The sequence below is a fragment of the Platichthys flesus genome, chromosome 20, assembly GCF_949316205.1.
Source record: "Platichthys flesus chromosome 20, fPlaFle2.1, whole genome shotgun sequence".
Lineage (NCBI taxonomy): Eukaryota > Metazoa > Chordata > Actinopteri > Pleuronectiformes > Pleuronectidae > Platichthys > Platichthys flesus.
The window spans coordinates 4,029,125-4,050,099 of NC_084964.1; the positions used below are offsets into that span (position 1 = coordinate 4,029,125).

The 20,975-nt window shown below is 41.4% G+C and overlaps 1 protein-coding gene across 1 annotated transcript in view; it reads left to right on the plus strand.

Moving 5' to 3' along the window:
• Positions 1–11,221: 11,221 nt before the first annotated feature.
• The window catches only part of ca10a (carbonic anhydrase Xa), a 244,659-nt gene continuing 234,905 nt past the window's right edge, over positions 11,222–20,975 (plus strand). Inside the window, exon 1 of the mRNA XM_062413725.1 lies at positions 11,222–11,852. Within this exon, the coding sequence (XP_062269709.1) occupies positions 11,792–11,852 (61 nt within the window). The 5' untranslated portion in view covers positions 11,222–11,791. The remainder of the gene's footprint in view (positions 11,853–20,975) is intronic.

A 20,975-nucleotide genomic window follows, 5' to 3' on the forward strand; every position in this document is an offset into this window, starting at 1 on the left:
CTTCGATTCTGTGAGTCACTTTAACGCAATTAAATAGTTTGTCATTCTATTAGTAGGAGGAATTTGACCATGAGGAGCTCTCACTGCCTCAGAAAATGAATACAGTTTATTATCCTTCAGAAAAAGCTCCATTTGTTTAATTCTGTGCTCTCACTTTATAACTACTAGTAACTATGCTTCTGCTTGCTCAAGATGTGCCTGTCATTTCTATGGAAGAAAAGCCTGGTGGATGTAATAGGTCTTATTTTACAAACTCACAGAAAAACCTTTAGTAGTGGTTAATTAATCCATCACCCCTGGGTATCTTGTCTCGAATCACACACCCAATAAACCATTTTCTTTTCAGTTGCCACGGTCACATCATTGCTAAAAAAGGACCACAACCAAGACCCAATCCAAGTCAAATAAAAAGACACAGAAATTGGAATTTGTGGAATATTCTTTGCTCATATATCGTCCTAATAATTCCATTGCATTGCATTTGTAACTATATTTTATCAAATAGAGATTGCATTGTGACAGCACTCTTCTAATCATTATGCTGGCACAATAACAAGTCAATGATTATTCCAATCAGATCAGAAAATAAGCAATACTTTGTTTCATTGTCCAAGGTTGTACATTAGAAATATCAAAATCGAATATTTGGACTCCAATGTAAACATATTATTCACATTAGCGCACCAACGTTGATAAACCTCACAACCCGGTCACACTGCGTGTGTGAGCGGCGAATGTGCAACATGGACTGTTTTGCTTTTCATGTAGGCGTCCAAGGTTTAAGCCTAGAGCAACGTATATCAGGCATGCTAGAGATTCTTGAGATTCAATCTCTCGCCTATTTTTTCTGCGTGCTGCACGAGGTTCACGGCAAATTAGATAGTTTCAAAGTCTCTCTGCTGAATATGTCACAAACATAAATATTTACAACATAGAGCCACCTGGCGCTGGTTTCAACTTCAGTCAAAAGTGCTGACTTTTAACACAGTGTTAGTTTTTGTTAGGTGTTAATTGGCAAAGTACAAACCGAGATGTGCTTGTTAAATTTGATGTGAAAAAAGAATTACTTCACACACACACACAAGTAAAACTATGTGAAATAGAATGGCACAGGCATTGCATTTATTTCAATATCTGTCACTTTTTGTGGTATTGAGAAACACACAAAAAAAGATGTGAATCTGCTGATTTGGATCTATAGACCGAATAATGGCGAGTTGGGAAAAGGGAAACTGAGCAGAGAGCTGGGAGAGTGAAGCGATGGAGAAGTGGATGGAGACTGTGATTGTTTGCATTTCCAACAAGTGGACAACAAATGAACCACACAACAAAGGATTTGACTTTGTCTCAGTTTGACCTTTTATGATATATTTGCATTCCTGGGGAAGTCCCCTCACTCTGGGAGTACGGGTGTACTCGTGTGTACTGATTGAGTACTTATACAGTTTTGCACAGCTATAAAAATCAAAATGGCTAAATCGTCATTATGTTGTTAGAGCCATTTATCCATCTCCAAGATGACAGTTGAAGGGAGGATGTGGATAAAGGATATGAGTGGTATATCCATGTGTACATAACAAACAGGAGTAACAAATCCAACATACTTTTGACGCCTTTAACCCTTTTAAATCAGCGTCACAACGACAAGTACCTTGAAATTATAGACAAAGGAACTTTTTTCAAGGAAGGTTTGCCTGCGTTTCATCTGTAGTCTAAAGACCAGGGGAGGAACGGCAAACAGCCGGGTGACATATTTACAACCGATAATATAATCTTCTTGGCTGGCTTTGTTCAGAAAGCAACATTTGCAATTCATAAAACATAAACCCGATAAGTTTTTTTTTCTGGGGCTGCCTTTACTGCTTTGCGAATGGGATGATATTAACACTGGAAAAGAGATAAGCTCTCAGAACCAAACAGATTCAACACACCCATAATAGTGGACTTGAAGTAGGAAAACAAATTTTATGAGCTAACGATCGACAAGCAGAAATTAAACACTGGAGTATTCAACCAGTCAGGTATCTTCAGCCCCTCAAGCCCCATCCAAAAGGTTCCTGTGCTTTTGTAGAGTAATTACCCCTGAGCAGGGGGTGGGGCTAAGTTCCTGCAAAATGTCCTAGTTCCATGGAAAAGCAACAAACTAAAATAATGGGGAGAATGTTGTTGTAACCTACTGAATCAATTGTGACATTTTTCTTCTATTACCATCCCCCAAATGTACTTCAAAAACGTCATAATCCGTAATTATTCTCCATATGGAAGATGCAGTTTTCACACAGTATTGACTCCTGTCATAATTTATAAAGAAATTTGTACACACTGGCATTACATGAGACTCTCCTTACACCACATTACAATTACATACAGTCATATGTGTTATGCAAATTATAATATGTGTTGGGGGCCTTCATCCTTCAGGTTTCTCCCCCGCATGCCAACAGACGGTGCCACCTTAATTCCCACTTTGATAGACACCTTAAACCCTTTCTGAGGTCTGTGAAAAGCCCAACTGTTTACAGCTGCGACATGACTGTCACTACAAAAGATAAACAGAGGCCCGGCTTGAATAATAATGAGACCTGGCCACCTTTGAACAGATATATTCTGAATCAATCATAATTAGCTCAAATGAAATCTTTCAACGTGTTGCGTTTTCCCTCTCCTTTCCCTTCATGCAGCTCATCTCCCTCCCTGCCTTACATTCTCCATCTGTTTCCGAGGAGGCACAAAGTCATCGAAGAAAAATAAAATCATTTGGCTGTCCTTAATGTGTTTTGATTTTCCCATTAGCAACCCAGTCATTCTTCCCCACATAGGCAAGAGCATAATTAGTGTCTTTCATCTGCATAAATTTGGCCTCTGAACCACACGAATATCGATCAGGCTCGTGAGCGCCGGTGTACCTGCAAATGATGAAGTCTCCAGCGGCAGCCATAGTTGCTGTGAGACCAGGATATTTTTTGATTTTGCTCGTGACAAACGCATTAACAGTGTAAACTCGTGCCGCAGCTGTGACTGCCTGACATCACGCTGCCAGTTTCCTCGTCAGGTGATACAGAGACATCTGACAGTTCATCTTGGAGCAGCAACAACAACAAGTAATAAAATTCACTTTTCATCATCCTCTCAACATTCGTGCTCGCACGTTAGCTGGCATGCGATAATGGTACCACCGAAAAATCTCTGCTTTCACCTCCCTCCCTCAAGACACAGGCCTTTTAGATTCAAGTCAAAAGATGGCTGAATTAATCCTGTCACGCAGCCTGTCTCTGTGTGTTTATTGTTTACAATTAAGAGTGAGTATCTTTGAAACATCTGAGGGATGTGTGAGAGAAGCCCAGATGGAAGTTCACACACAAATACATTTATCAAACGCGGAATGCAGCCAACTGTTTAATCCGAGCTCACCAACACTGTGGGTATGTCAGAATAGTCAAAATAAAGATTGTATCAACTCATGTATGCTCAGCAGATATTTCAAAGTGTCATATTGCCTCAGTGGTTGTGAAGTTGTTTTGTTTGTGAAGCTGTTTAAAATCTGGAGTAATATGATCGAATTTTTTACTTCCATCATGGTTTGCCCTCTCTTGTCATGTGTAGAGTGTTACAGAACCCTGCCACAACTACAAAGAAGAACGTGTTAAAGGGGACATATTATGAACATTTAGGTGGACCTCTAAACGTTGACTCAACAGTGTGGAAGGATGCTGCTGCTGCACCAGCTCAAGCTCCCACTGCTCCCACGGCTCCCACGGCTCCCACGGCTCCCACTGCGGGGCTCCGCTGCGGAGCTGGGGCTCTCGCAGTCATGCTTACCGGGGGTGAGGGGGGCGGGGCACTCAAAACAGGTCAATCTGAAGAGGGCTGTTTTAAATATGTAACAGACATTTCATTAAGACCCCAAGGAACCATATCAACTGTGGTAAAATGGGCATAATAGGTCCCCTTTAATATCCTTACTTGAGCTGAATTCTGTGCGTCTTTAAGTGTCTTTGCCTGACAGGAATGGATTAAGTTCTGTGATTCAAATGAAAGGAAAGAGGATGGGCCTAAAGCTGAAGTGAAAACTACATTTTCTTGTTTGTCTTTTTCATTTTCCTTCCGTGGCGCGATTGAAAGGCGGTGGTTTTCCTTCTGCTAATATACACTAATCAAATTCAAACGCAAAATAAAGATGAAGCACAAACAAACAATCTTGCAATCATCAATTATGAATGAGCTGTGAACGTGTTAAATATGGCTGCAAAATACTAAAAGATGCACGACTCTAAGCAGAGCTGGAGCTAGAGGTTGCTGTGCTTCTGAGAGGCTTTCAGAGGACATCAGGGGTAAATCCTGCTCATCGTCACTTCTGGGTGTGATCGCAGTATCCTCACCCTCAGACACACATCCTGCTAACGCCTCTCCACTGCTGCAGCTTTTTCCTGTAATACTGTTTAACTGTGCAGCCTGGAAGGCATGACTACATGTTTCCAAGAGTTTAAAGAGATGATAATATTAATTGCTGCATTTAGAGTAAGGACACAGTCTCGATCGAGTTGGATTTCATCCTAACATCTGTCTGCCCCCTAGTATCTGGAATGAAGTCGACAAAAGGAATTAGGAAACTTCTCAAACTTTTAATTGCAAGTTGCAACGGTTGCAGTACGTGCCAACAAATATAATACAGAAGATGTCACATTAAACATTGACATATTCTTTTTTTCAGTTAAGTTAATGTCAGTGTTAACGACCAAGATAACTGGTTACCTCAATTGATCTACTAAACAATTTTTTTCACACTGAGAAATGTTTTAAAGCAGTGTAACATGTACTCCAGTACAGACGACTGTCACCCAGTTATATTGGAGCAGGGGTAGGCAAACTTTACTATCGAAAGAGACATTTTTCCCCCTCTGATTTAAACATATTTGATCACACAGGTTATAAAGTTATATATATAGTTACACAATATATGTAAAAACGATAGTTTGTTGCATTTATTAAATTATAGAACGACAAAAAAAAAACTGTTGACATTTAACTGCTATTTTTACCTGTTACAAAAAAGGAAAACGCCAAACTCTCATGAAGAGGAGAACAAAATACATGTGTAGGCCTACTTTGAAAGAAATGAAACACAGAACTATGCTTTTTTTGCTCATCTCCAGCTTGGTACTTTTCAGCAGAAGCTGTGTGCTTGCTCTGGAAATGTCTTTAAAACATTCTTTTTTTTGTTTGCTATTTCCTCCCGTCTCTTTATCTCCCATGATGCACTGTTTTCAGTGACATGTCGTTCTGTCATATTCTGTTCCGCTGGGAACTTTCGCATGACTTTTTTTGAACTTTCGCATTCTTTGTTTTGGACTCTGTTCTGATCATTTTCCTTTTTATTTTGTTATTCTATACCTTGTGTGTCTGGTTATCTCACGTTTTCCCTGCTTCCTTAGTGTATCTCATCTCTGGCTGTGTCCCAATTCAGAGGCTGCATCCTTCAGAGACCTCATTTGAAGACAGATAGTGTCACAGCTGCACGCCTAGGCTGAAAGGCTCCTGCAAATGAAGCAGAGAAATGCATACTTCCAATCCCAAACAATGAGGGAGCCGATGTGTGGATCCTTCTCATGCTAACCCACGCAGGATTCACTGGGGGCCAGTGAAAAGCCACACGAGCTGTGGGTGGTAGATGTAAGGGCACGACAAGATGGCGACACAAATCCTTCTGTAGACCATGCAGCCCATCTCATTGTTGTATGTTCGGTCTGAATGTGCAATTCACAAGCTCCTCTGAATGGCTCAATTCCCGATATGTGAAGTCGTTGTTCCGACTACTGTGCATTTATGTGTCTGGAAATCGGGAATTGGAAAAGAAATAGATGCTATAGACAAAATGTGTTGTATTTGTGTGTTTAAACAACAATCTGGTACAACTTTTAAATATTTGCTTAATAATTAATTGCAAATAAAAAGGATCAGGAATATTCGTAATTTTAAACATATGCATGCAGGTTATATAAAGACAACCGTATTGGTTGTTGGGTGTTTATGAGAGGTGAATAATACATGTTGTCAGTGACGTTGTAACATTTGACAAGTTGACATTAGAAGCTTCTATTTCAAGCTGATTGTAACATTGTGTTAATTGTTTTATAAATAAGGCTGACAGCAACCCAACAATTAGTGTAGCTACATTTGAACTTTGCGATTTGAGTTAGCGTTCTGAAAATTTTCCCGATTGTTCTGACACACACATAAGCATGTTATCCATAGGCTGAGTCCTCGGAAGGATGCAGCTTCTGAATTGGGAAAACTGTTCCTCCCTGCTCCTCAGTCTTCTGTGTCAGTTCATGTGTTGAGCTTTTATTTGTTTCAAGCCGCTGTTCGAGCTCCGAAGTGGATTCTTGTGTCATTTTGTATTTTGAGACTTTCTGGTTGCCCACCTGGCCTCTGGAATCTGCTGCTTTGTCTGCTTATATAATTCCTCACTGCACCAACCCACCTCTGACCGAGTCTGCGATTGGTGCCTGTTAACCACAGACATTACACATCCCTGGTGCATGTGAAATTGGGATGGAGCCCTATAAATGGCCAGTGATGGATATGTTGATAATATTTTGATAGTTTGGTCTATTATTTCAAAGATTATACCACCAGGGAACATGGCCAGTGGAGTTTGAAGGACAGACAGGTTTTAGCCAAGCAGAAAGTTCACAGTTAATAACTACTCAACGTTAGAATGCATCATTGATTTCATCAGTATTTATATTATTATGAGCAATATATTATTCATGGCCTTCACCCAATTATGATACAGCTCAGCTCGCGTGCAGACACCCACTCGCTGACATTCGCTTCTGTATCTGAGAGCGCAGAGGCAGCCAAAACAAACAATGCCCTACATTTCCATAATCTATCTCTGTTTTCAACACGGAAAGTAATAAAACTCATAACCAATGCTGTTATCTTGTGTGTGTGACACAGCTAATAAACACAAAGTGCAGTGACGTGACTAAACGGAATGAGATTTCACTTTGTTGGTTCTTGACTGATGAGGTCAATCATCCCCCAGTGGGCAGGCAAAACCAAGGAGAAGAAGAAGTTGTACATATGCAGGTATTTTTCTCAGAACTTGAAATAAGTGAAAAGATGGACCAAACAAAGACTCCTTCTCAATTGGTCACATATTTGGCTCTTAACCCCTTACTGCCTGAATTAAATTCCAATTATATAAAAAATATATTATTTGTGATTTTGGCTGTCATACAGATGCTTAATTAAGTGGAGATTGTTAATTTCAATATAGCATATATATTAGATATAAAATGAAGGTATGAGGCAAATTAGCGACATTAGGCATAATGAGGTAAAATCGTAATTTATCATATTATCCAGTCTTTTGTATGTAGATTATTGCTGCTTTTGCTTGATATCGAATAACAACATATGTTTCTGTACAATCATGCTGTTCCATCATCACAGTAGTTCAAATACAACTTAATACCTCAAAATAACTTTGCTGCACAGTCCCAAGGCGCTAGTATGTATTTTCCACTCCGACCACTAGATGGCAGCAGAGTGCTTCCAATACCTACCTTGGTATGTGTAGTATTTGCACCATCAGACACAATCGTCACCTCGGCGGCATTTAGACTGGAATGGGGTTTAATGACATCCGTCTACAAGGGGTTAAAGGCCACAGAGGAGCTCATTACAAAGCATCAGTGCTTGGTTAGAAATGGAAAATTGTCTGAGCTGAAGAATTCTAATTCCACTTATTGCCGTTTCCATGGACTTTTTTCCAGTTTATACAGGGAAGCCCTGGATCAGGAGGTAGAGAACCAGAATATTGGCGGTTTGATCCCAGGCTCCTTCATTCCGTGTCCCTGGGAGGGATACTGACCCCAAATTGCCTCTGACAACTGTGTCGGCAGCTTGTGAGTGATGAGTAATAGAAAAGCCGCTGCACATAGATGCACTGAATGGGTGAATAGCAAAACTTTCCTGTAAAGCACAAGTGGTCATCAGGACTATAATTTAAATACAGAGGATTTACCGTTTGCAGTACAGCAGGTACACGTACTTTACCCATCAAGGATTTTTGTGTCTGGGCATGATCAAAGTGATGCTCCTTCCCAGTGAAGCTTTGAAACTGCATTGAGAGTCTGATCTGTCTTCCATCCGTTCCCTATATTCCCCTTTTAACTTTATAACAATCCAAGGTCATGATTGGACTCTATTAGAAACCAAAGCGTTAAAGCATTTGTGACAGAACAAATCAGAGAGAGAGAGAGTTGATGAAGGAGTCGGGCTGGAAAACCGAGCCGGGTTTCTGAGAAGGGTTATTTCCCTCCTCAACACCAGCGGCGCCGAGTCCATTGTCAGCTGAATAACAATCATATCTGGAGTTGAAACAGAATGTGCTTTTGTGTGATTCCAGGAGAAAGCAACCTCAGAAAGGCCCTCCATTTAAAAGAAGCAGCTTTACACAGTGCATGCCTGCATGGCGGGAAGGAGACACCGGATGAGATTTGACGGGTAAAAGCATTTGGGTCCAAGGGGACGGGGAGTCTGCATGGATGTTCCTCTTTGATGTGGAAAAGTAGCACTTGAAAAAAAAAAACAGGGCTGTGTATGGTATTGATTGTCCATCGGTCTCTACCTCCTGCCCAGCCTTTGTTACTTGGAACATCACAGGGGCCACAAACGGGAAGGGATAAATGGAGGGAGAATCAGAGCACTAAGTCCCTATGCCATCAGACACCTAGGGACAGAACTCAGTTATTAGAATCCCACACAAAAGCAAATAATCTCATATGCTTGGTATTTAGATGAATACACGCAATTAATACCTTCTAGCAAGGTTGCTGAGAGCTTCAGCGTTAACAGCGAGCTGCAGCTGCACTCATTAGGCTTCACAGTAGCTGTTTGCATTTAAATGAACAGCGAGAACCTACAGTAAGCCCTGTTCATCGATGGGGATGGATCCGAGCTGCGTGTGCTTGTCAGAATGTAAAAATTACTTATGTATGACTAATAACTGTATCATCCAGTATCAGACCTGTGAAAGGTGAATCGCAGTCTCTCCATAATTTAAAGTGCTGTGAATTCCCTTAATGCAAACTCTCAAAAAATTTCAACACAGCCCTGGCGGCCACAAACAGAAAGAATTAGAGAGGAATAAAAACATAATCTGGGTGATGTACTCGCCTCAGCAAACACATACAAAAAATGTTTCAAATATGTCCTCCTGACTCATTTATTTCGATGAACTCTTTGCTACCGGCTGGTCGCTGTAGTTTTTCGAAAAGATGTTTACTTGTTTGGAAACTCGGACACTGTTTTGAAAAGTGGTTTATTCATCCACTTTTGGTGCTGTAGTGAATTTATCCACAAGCAGGGCAGTGTGTTTGTGTGTGTGTGTGTTTTGGGTCTGTGTGTGTGGTGGTGCTAATGGAGGAGTGTGTCACTCAGTGGGTTTTAAACTGAGGATTCATCGACAGATGAGTTTGGGTAACAGCATTTGGTGACATTTAGAAAAATACAGATCAAAGTTATTCTCAGACACAAAATATATAGTCGGTTTATACGCTCAAACGGAAAAAGTGAAAGTATGTTTTGCGAAATATTCACATAAGTGTGGACAGGGCATCTAATTCAGAGACAAATGTATGAACAACACTACCCCCCCCTGACTGACTATTTTAATATTTTTAGACCAGTCATTTCGATAGTCTTAATTAAGTGTGCTGTCTTTCTTCCTCCTGCCTAAAGATGTGCTTGATTTGAAAAGACACAATCAAGCACACACACACACACACAAAAACACACTCTCACACACACACACACACACACACACACACACACACACACACACACACACGCACACACTATCTTTAGGAAGGAGTCGATTCCAGATGCTCGCAGTGATTCTCTCCACTCAGGAGATATTTCCCTGACGCCACTATATCTCCTCTCTCTCCTCCGAAGCTCAAACTGAATTACACTTCATCTCGTTTCTCGGCGCCGCCGCTCCATTCAAATGCAAACCATTTTTCCAACTCTAATCATGCGCCATTCCCTCCCTGCCGTAAGCGCGCCTTTTTACATCCACCTGTGCCCCCGCCTCGTCAGTGCGCGCTGACGGTGCGTGCGCTCGCGGTGGCGCGCGTCGCTCCTGGTAAATCCTGATCGCGTGCTGGGAGCCGCAGAGCCGGGTGGCGTCGCTCGGCGCCACACCGGAGCGGGACGTCCACTGTCAGGATCAAATCACTGCGCATCTGGGAGGCATGCACCGCCCCTCGCCTCGGTACAGGGAGTCCAGTTCCTCATTATCCTAATAGATCTTATTCACCTTTCATTAGTTTTGGGACTATCCAGCAGATTAGTTTCAGTTTGCTTGTATCTTCCTCCACTCTCTACTTTTAGTTCTCAGCACAGACTCGTTCCACATCACATGATTTCATAGTGCGTCAAAGCCGCGCGGCTCGGAGTTTCTGAGCCGTTTTCTCTTTGCAGGGGATTTGTCTTCAGTCGCTGTGAGAGTGTTTTACCTTCCACTCGTCTACACGCTCTTCAAGATCAGTCCCATGCTCGCAAGGAAAGTCTGCGGTTTAGGAAGAAAGGGTGTTTTTAGTTGTACCTAGGGTATGTGGGATGGAGAGGGAGAGGCAACCCTGCGTACAAGCGCACGTCAGCGAGCCAGACCGTCACCGGAAACAGTGCAGAAAATAAAAGCATAAAAGTCCCAATGAGAAAGAATAAGCGCCGAACCCAAACGTGCTCTATGCGAAAAAAGACAATATATATTATTAGTATAAAAGATTATATATATTATAGTATATAGTAATCAAGTGTAGAGTAAGTGCTTAACCATCTTCGTGGATAAATCGGGTGTTATACTTGGTGGATCATTTACACCCTCTTTCATGACATTATAAGCTGGATGCAGTAATTTGAGACTTTGAGTATCTATAAACCTCTTCATTCATCTGCTCTCGTCCTTTGGTCACATACTTTACACACAAACAGAAACAAATATCCCAAAGTTGCATTGGAAACCGTAAAAACTCATCCTAAACTGACCCGTGTTTCTTCTTTTTTATTCGCACCCACCTCCAGCTCAGTAAACCAACGCTCTTATTGTGACAGTTCACACCGGGAAGCGTTGCTGGCATCCCGTCCCACTTGACGCTGGGTCCCTGCAGTGACGGGGAGAAGTGTGGATCGGAGGTTCACCACCTGGCGATGCGAGTTTTCTGAGTTGTGAGGCGTCTCCAGGTGTCAGTCTCATCCAGCGGCTGTCCCACCTCGTTAACCCACGCTCCCCCCCCCCTCTCTTTCGCTCTCACTCTCTCTCCACACACACACGCACACACACAGATCTCACTCACACGGCCATGTGTGACTCTCTGTGCTGAGGACGGGATGTCCGCTCTGTAAACAAGGCGACGGACTGGATGGATTCTAGGGCGCGCGCAGGAATAACGCAGTGAACTGACAGCAGGATCGGTGTTGTGGCTCGCTTCTTTTTTTGCCCGGAGTTTTTTTTTGTTCAAACCATCTCTGGAATAGTTACACACACACATACACACACACACTGGTGGGAACGTGGACGATTTGTTCCTCGGGTCCAGAGCACCTGCTATGAGTCTGGTGTGGAAAATACCTGGTGGAAGGTGTTCCGCGGGATCCAGCCTGGGAGGACAGGACATCTTTAACTGATAGAGCTCCGTTCCGTCTCCTTTTTCTTTTTCCTTTCCACCATTTCTTTCCTAATTTGTGCGTAATGTACGTGGAATGAAAATAGAGGATGGATATAACCTGGGAAATACTGCTCATTCTTCAAGCCAATTTCATTGTCTGCATATCAGGTGAGTTTATGGGCGTCGTATTTTTTTTGGGGGGTGGGGGGGGGCAGTTGCCTTGGAATAAACACGGATAAATGGTCTTTAAGCTTTTAAAAACCCGGGGTTAGGTTGGGGAGAGTTAAAAAAAGACACTAATCCACGAAGAGTGCTTGTCGGGACGCACGGTGGCAGGTGGGGGGACATAATGACACAATGAGTGTTAAAGTATTCCTGATGTTTTAATCCGTAGTGAGTCCACTTATAGATCTATGAGTGTGCGTGTGTGTGTGTGTGTGTGCGTGTGCGACCCAAGACAGCCACTGTTGTAGCCTCCAGCTCTGGATGCGCAGGCTTCTGACGCACGAATGACATGGGTGGGCTCTTTCAATGCGAATGAACATTACGGATTGTTTTTACGCTCTTTTGCTCCACGGACGTTTTTTCTAGATTCTCCCCCCCCCCCCCCCTTACCTCACTGTGCAGTGTGTTGGGCTCCAGAGGCAGGTCAGCCGGAGTTAATATTAAATAAAGCAGCTGTGCGCACCGGTGAGCGCGCGGCTCTGCGCGGTGCGAGGTGCGGATGCAGCGGTGTAGGTCACGCTCCTCTCACGGGTCTGTCTGTGCGCGCCGTGCGGGGAGAGGCGTCCGAGGACAGCAGCACTTCCGAATGGAGCAGTTTATAAAATGTCCTTACTTTACAGTGCTCTGGTGGATGCGTGACTCTTGAACGGCACTGTCTTGTCACTGTTAGTTTCCAGGCTTTGGACCGGTGTGTTTTAAATGACCTGTCAACCTAAAAACAGCGTCCTGAAGACATACAATATCATCACGCTCACAATTTGGCATCTTTTTAACACCAGTTATTCAAATTTGTTCAGAGAATTAAAAAAATAGTAGAAACATATTCATAATTGTGTGTTTTTCTTTTCAAATATGGACACGCCCAAAACAGGTAAAGCTGCATTCTGGACACAAGTTACAGATATGGCATTTTATCGTAGAACAGAAGGGCAGACACCAGGATCTTTTCTTTTTACCTTCGCCTTCAGGTTCTCATCAGAACTACGTCATTCGCCAGGCCAAGCCCTTTAGTTTTGCTTGGTTTAAGAAGGTTTTAATTTGTCATTTTCTTTAGCATTATAACATGTAATACCATCCCAAACAGGTCACAACATATGCCACAACCAGAAAGAGTCACTGTGGTAATTAGACAACACCAGTTCATCCCCCTTGTTTCCCTCTAATCCTTTTAGACCTAACCTCCATTTTGATGGACATTAAATATTTATTGGTTTAAACCAACGAGGATAAACAATTTAAATGACTGCGTCTGATTGAAGTAGATTGTATTTCATAAATACATGTCAAGTTGGACATTGGCAGATTATAGATGAAATTTGACACCCGTGGTTGCTACTGCTGCCTCAGAGCCAGAAGCTCCAGGGTTTGAACGTGCTGAATATGTTCTGTCTGTAGCTGCCCGGGCACCTCGCTCCACTTTCCTCCCACTGTCCAGAGACTCTAAATCCTGAGTGTGTGAGTAAATGGTTGTCTGCCTCTGTATGTCGGCCCTGTGATAGACTGGTGACCTGTCCAGGGTGTACCCAGTCTCCTGGCCAATGTCAGCTTGGATTGGCTCCAGCCCCCCTGCCAGCTAATAGATGGATGGGGGTCACTTTCATGGGGAGACTTACTTGGTTCTTCTGGCTTTGTAGGGATGTGTAGATGTGTAGTAGTGTAGAATTTAGGATTTCTCATCAATTTTGACTTGGAATCCTTATGTTCACATATTTAAACACTGTTTTGTTTCAAATGACTTGTCCATTAATATATTCCTTTAGATTTTTCTTGGGTTTGTGAAAGTGAGAGTATTTTCATATCACTAAACTATTTATCTTTTTAACCAATATCTGATTGAATATGGCTGTTTTATTAGTCTATTGTTATCATTAAATACATTAATGTAAAGGTTAATGCGGTGGTGTAATGCAGCAAAGTACATTTACGTACGTACTACTTAATTGCTTACTTTTAAAGTTAATGTGGTGATTTTCGTGTATTTTTTTGTACTTTTACTTTTTGCTATTTCCCTCCAACGCTGGGATAATGGGACCACATTGGACTTCAGAGGCAGAGACTGGTATATCTTGCACAGCTGATCCTGGATTGTGAACATGAGCATTTACTTCGTGCCAAGACTTTAATCTGTGATGTAATCAAGAGGCAAAGTTTGCCGTCGGTCCAGTGACAGTGAAGAGGACAGAGACAGATACTCTGTGGACACTGGGACGGCACCATTAAGTCATTTGAAAAGAGAACAAGCTGCAGTCATTAATTTGAAGCGGACAGAAGTCGATAAATAGAGTTTCTTTCTCTGATTTCTAAGCTGCGATAGACCTTTAGTCACAAAAGACAAGGATCACTGAAGAGTGCAAATCATTATCAGGCTACAAAGATATGTATCATATCTATGTATTCTGACTGGGACCGAATGATTACTCTTGAGAAGGAGCTAAAATATCAGGAGCAAAATTAAAACCTTGTAAGTACCTTAAAGGGCTTTATGTGATGTGTGTCAGTGCTGTTGCAACAACCACTGAGTGTTGACAATCCGAGCAATTTTCTCTTGATGAAGTAGACTCTGGGGGCAACGTAAAATACTTGGGGGCTTCATATTTCCATAGGTTATATCCGGGCCAAGATGTTTATAGTCCAACCATTTCTATTTTCACCGGTGCTGAACAAATTCCCCACGCAAAACACAAAATCATCAGGTTCTTTTAGCTTTTTCAGGTCCAGAAGACATTTTGGCTAAAGCAATTATTTTGAAAACCACATAGTTGATGCATTTCCCTTATTGTGTTCCGCCTCATTTGTTCTCCACACAGCCAAAGCTATAGCTCAGTCGTGACCTCAAAATCCTTACCCCCATCAACAGATTCAGCATATTCACACGCGATAATCGGTTTATTGAGGTTAGTGTGTTGATAAGTGAAACAAGCAGGGCCAAACTACCATAACCATCTAGCTGTTATCTTCAGGGCACCTGCATGGACCCTGTCCTTGTTCTCTGCACCTCCAATTAACTCAGGGGAGGGCCCCTTTTTAAAACCGTGCTCTTCTTCAGAAAACAGGGGGAATTCCTTTGCCACATTAATATATTAATACATAGTCATGGAGTCATTATATACAGTTTCTTTCAAAACTGAAGTTGGCTCCCTGCTGTGACTGGATCGGTGAGACTCAACCTCAACAGTGAAGCTGTGGAACACATAACCATGTGATCCATTGTTAATATCAAAATGTTCAGCTAGCTGCTCTAATGAGCTGCCAGGACTTTCATCGCCAGGGAATTGAACTACTTTGTATTGCTCCAGTATTGTGGCCACTTGAGAAAAAAAAACTGCCCAGTTGGAGCTAAGTATGCAAATTACATGCTTAACATGCCCCAAAGCTTTAGGCTCATTAGAGACAAGAGAGGATGCCTCTTTTTATCTTTAGTTTTTATGTATTACTATTCCCTTTCTATTATATGGTCGAATTGTTCTGAGTGAGGTCTGTGGGTTATCCAGAGTAACCAGGGCGTTACTTCCTGACACTAATGTCGAAGCTGGAAATTTTTTAAAGCAGTTATTTCAATGCTTGCAAACAAATCCACTTCTGTACTGTGGTAGAGGGATGGCCAATTAATACTGATGTTAACACAGAGTGGTGACAACTCCATCTGGAGTCTCCACTTTGAGGCCTCGTACTCCATTTTGATTGCAAACAGTTTTATTTACTTCCCTAAATTTCTTTTGTTTTGTAAATATTGGAACAAAAGTGTGTTTAATCCCTTGTTTTCCTAAGTTAGTAAAGGGGGACACAGCTTTTCTCACGACTCTTCAAGAAGGAGAGGGGAGTAATCGTCTTGACAATGATGTCATTTCATTATGGACTGCTAATTTTAAACCCTGGTTTCATGGTTAATTGACAGCGGTGCTTTGATGTTACACAGGCTACATATAGCCCGTTTGAAGTTGAACCTCCTACTCAGTCTCTATTGAAATCCATACAGCCTGTTTCATCTATGTCATATTCATTTGATCACTGGCCTGTAATTTGCTGTATTGTTTATTTTCCTTAATACGAACACTGCATATTTTCCCTGAAGTCCAATCCAACTATAGCATGATGGAGGAGGCCTCGTGTGATATGCATGCTGATGGTGTTATATGCCTATAGCTATTCAACAGAGGCAGTATGTATATAGATGATAGATATACAGCACTGGTATGGATATAATGCAGGACCGGACTAAACCACTATGGTGTCCATGCAGGTGAAATAATTGAATGTTGGGACCCTATCGGCTCTCTTTACGTAAGGATCACAGCCAATGTGAAAATTGGAAATTGTGTTACTTCACAAGAATCACACATATTCTTTTTTTACCTACAGACTCTGACAATTAGCTTTGTGTAGTTTCAAACACTCAACTTTAGTTTAGCATTTGCACCATGCAAACCCTATTTCCTAAAATGAGCTCAAAAATAGATTAAGACCGAGGGAGGGCGAGGAACAATCCAGAGCTTGTAATGTTTAGCCACACCCAAAATGCATTTATTTTTAAAATATATTGATAGTTCTTCTATTTATCACCCACACGCAGAACAAAATACCATACGATAGTAGTAATTTGGCCACAAATGAACACATCATTACGAATCAATGTGATTTTATTATTCTTGTTTATTATTCATCACCTCTGCCAAGGAGGTTATGTTTCTAATTGCATTTGTGTGTTTGTCTGTCAGGATTACACAAAAAATCTGAAGGTCTGGGTTAGGGAAGACATTCTAGTGTGGCTCCGGATCCAGGAATTTCTTTTTCACTTTCTTGAACATTATGATACAGGGCTTCTTTCAAGTATTTCTAAGAGAATACTTAATGGATCCTGATGACATTTTTTTTTGTCAAGTTTAATAGTCTGAAACCTAAAAATGTCTGTAATGTGGTGCAAATCATAATAAAAATCCAGATCTAGTGAATTTAATTGATGATTTTATAAAGGGACTGTTGCTTGACCACTTGAGTCTGGTTCTGTTTGAGGTTTCTTCTTCATAAAAGGGAGATGTTTGTTCATCGTGGGAACTGTTGTTGTAGGGTGTTGACCCTCACTATGTAAAGTGCCTCGAGCTAATGTATGTTGCAATCTGGTGCTTTACTAATAAAACCGAATTGGTATAATTAAGATTGTACTGACAATTATCACTTCAACTTCTGGCTCATTGCACACTTTAAGAAACGCGTGTGTGTGTGTGTGTGTGTGTTGTGGCTGCATCTGGGGAAAATAAGTCATACGCTCAATTTAGCAGCAGATTTGTGAAGGCAGGAACAATGATTTTGACAAGATCATGATGTGATTTCAATATAAAGCTGGTTAGTTGATCAGTGAGCTATTACCTGTGTTTTCCATTTGTTATTTATCAGTATTTCGGTCATCTTAACCCCTTGTGGACGAATGTCGCGAATTCGCCTCAAACCCCATTCCGGTGACGCCTGATGATACAAATACTACACATACCAAGGCAGGTATTGGAAGCACTCTGCCGCCATCTAGTGGTCGGAGTGGGAAATATATACTAGCCCCTAGGGACTGTGCAGCACAGTTATTTTAAGGTATTAAGCTGTATTTGTAATAATGTGATGATGGAATAGGAATGATTATACAGAAACATATGTTGTTATTCAATTTCAAGCAAAAGCAGCATCAATCTGTATACCAGAGACTGGAAAATTAAATTTAGGTTATGCCCCATTATGCCTAATGTCGCTTATTTGCCTCATACAATTTATATTAAATTTTTATCTATTTGTATATGCTATATTGAAATTAACAATCTCCAATTAATTGAGCAACGGTATGACAGATTGGAATTAATTAATTGGAAATTAATTCAGGTATTAAGGGGTTAAACTGCGTAGCTTCCCAGAACCCAGTATTAAAAACCTTCAAGGACAGTTTGGAGAGATATTATCCAAAATGACCAAGGCATTTATTTGTCTTCCATGGCAGCACAAACAAAATATTGGCATACAGGTTACTGTGCTATCCTGAGCATTTCCTGATATTTACGGCTGAATAACCACTTCACCCCAGCATGGCTGACTGCGTGCAAGGACTTTCTTCACAAACTACAAAGACTCTTTCTTAGAAGACCGGCTTGCCCAACTCAATAAATGGACAGCTGCTGTCGAATGTTCTTGATTTTGAAATATTCAACAAAATCTGGAAAACATAAATGCTCAGTGTTTAAGATTTAGGTGAAAGGTATATCTATTGGCTAGTTGTCAGACTCACAATTCTAGTCAGAATGGGAGTCTGAGACCGCTCCATTGGGCTGTGATTATGGGGCGTGTTTCAACCGAACCAGGAAATAAAATTCCTCTTCGCTCAATTGGATAGACCTACAACCAATCAGAGCAACGTAGTATGTGACGTATGTTAAGCAAAGCATTATGAGTTATTTAACGTCGGGTTCACACCGGACGCTGAAGCGATGCCGAAGCGACACTTCAGCGCAGCGCCAAGCCTTAAATAACAGCTGGCTCCCATCCACTCCCATGTTAAACCTTTGTGCTGGTCACACCGGAGGCTGAAACGCCGCGCTGCGCCAAGGCTGCCTCGCTCTGTGCAGCGATCGTTTCGGCGTCGAGTCTATTTTTTGAGCTTGACTCGAATGTATCGCACCAGGAAACTCACTGAAAAACGATTTTAAACTATATTGATGACATATTTTAAATGATATAAATGATCAAATATGCATCCCATACTTTGAAGTCCCCTTCTGTTGTCCTGGAGTTTTAATTTGACCAATGACATTATTAAATGTCCCCCTCTGCCCATCCACTACAGCCACACAAGCAGTGATACAGATAAAGAGAGAGAGAGAGGGGGCTACGTATTCTCCACATAGGCTTGAGTGGAGAATACGTAATTTACCCCCGACACCCGACATTTAACGGAGCAAACAGCGAAGTTCTTCAACATGGATGACATTAAATTAATAATTGAAGTGGAGAAGTACAGTGAGTTGTATGATCCTCAGAACATGTTGTATAAAGACAACAACAAGAAAGACAAATGTTGGGACGCTGTTGCTTAATGTTGGAGCAACAAGTAAGTATATGTTTTTAATCTACTGGATCAACGGGTGATATTATTAGCGCTGCCCGGCGGTTCAGCGTCGCTTCAGTGTCCGGTGTGAACAGCCAAGCGCCGGTGCGATTAGCGCGGTGCTTTGGCGTCGCCTCCATGTTCTCTGTTCCTTTTTCAAAAGGAATGCGCTGTCGATGTCTTCTTAAACACTCAATGGCAGCATCTACCCATCTCAGCTCTCCAGCGGCAGGCATGTTTGTTGAAAACGAATTCAACCTAAGGGCACTTTGATGACGTGGTTGATTACGTTACCGTTGATCATCTGTCCATCATCGTATAAAGCCCGCCCTGACAATCTGATTGGCCCGGTCGGGCATAATTTCTCCCCAACGGAGCGACTCCAGACCGAACTTCCCGACCTCAAATGTTGTTGGAGGGGCTAAGTTCGTCTGGCATCCAGGCTATCTATTGGCAGAAATTGAATACAAAATAATCCTAGTGATGTTTTCACAATGTTTGTTTTAACTAAATTGAACAAATGGTATATATTTACCCTAGAATGAGCCAATTATATCTGAATACTTTATATTTACTTCGGGAACGGGTCTTCTCTATGGAGGCTGCCATGTTATTTACAGTTGTCCAAACTGGACAAACTGAACACCTTTTGATTTTTGATTAACTATTTATGCAACTTCACCACTAGATATCACTAAATCCTACACACTGAACCTTTAATTTATGGACTAACACAGAGTGGGTCTGGGACCTTCAGGGGCAAGGGCCAATGAGAGTCCTGGTAGGTGATAAGGTTTTGATGCAACCACAATCGAAATCAAATGATGATTTTCAAAATGAATTGAGTATAATAACCAGCATCATTTATCAGCAGTGAATTTCGAACCTACTTTGAGCCTCTTCAGTATAAGAGCCTCCATGGTTTGTAGTTTGGGGAGAGATATCTTTAATGCCCTTGTGTATTGACTAAACTGTCTACCAATATATAAGTAATTACTCTGCCTTTAGGCTGGATTTTTCCTCCAAAGACCGAATCAGAGATTACAAAAATCAGACCAACCAGATACGCAGAAGAGTCTGGCTGTTTCAGATATTCCAGAGAAAATTGTGCATCGATTTGTGGACTCCTGTTGTGGCGAAATCTATAAAGACTTGTGTTTGCTCTTATAGAGTTCATATCTTTTATGGCAAAAGGCCAGGGCAAGAATATATTATCAATGTGCTGGGTTAAAGCAAACATTCAGTGGAGTGATTTCCACCTCTCCTCCTTACATAATCTTTTCTCCTGCAGTATTTGTTTGCTTCCTCTGCCCGGAAGTGCTCAAAAAGCCATTTTCAAACAGGACTTGACACAGTGTGCCGAGTAAACAGTTTTGGCTGCTGTTCTCCATCTGTTCAGACACACAAATGCCTTTTTTATTTTTTCACGCCGCAGCTTTGCCTTAACATAGTTTCAGCATAAATTGTCCTATCCCCACACTGTGACAGATCGGTATAAAAACACTGAAAAGGTCTCTTCTTTTTCTCTACTCTAACAGAAAAATACGAATGGAGGAAAAGTTACTTATTAGAATAGACATAAACCAACTTGCTTGAAGGAAAATATCACCTTTTGGTTTAGCAGATTGTAACTTTAAGATAAACACAGTCTCCAAAAAAACAGCACAATAAAAGATATGCTGAGACGGGCATGTTTGTGTACTGTTAACATACTTAACATCCGTTCTTTTCTTTCAGTATATGTCTCTCTCTGCCTGTTCATTGTCCATTCTTAACACCTTCGGGTTGATACAGCAGCTTGAGAAGTTTCATAAAATGGTTAAATGTAAAAATTTAACTTTTTTACTACCGACAAATACAATGACACATCAATGCGTTCATCATTTGTCATTTGGACACCAAATTAATCCACATTTGTTGCTGTAGTGAGGAAGTAGTTAATTGTTAGTTTCAGACACTGAGAAAAAGATCCTGACCCATTGTAATTG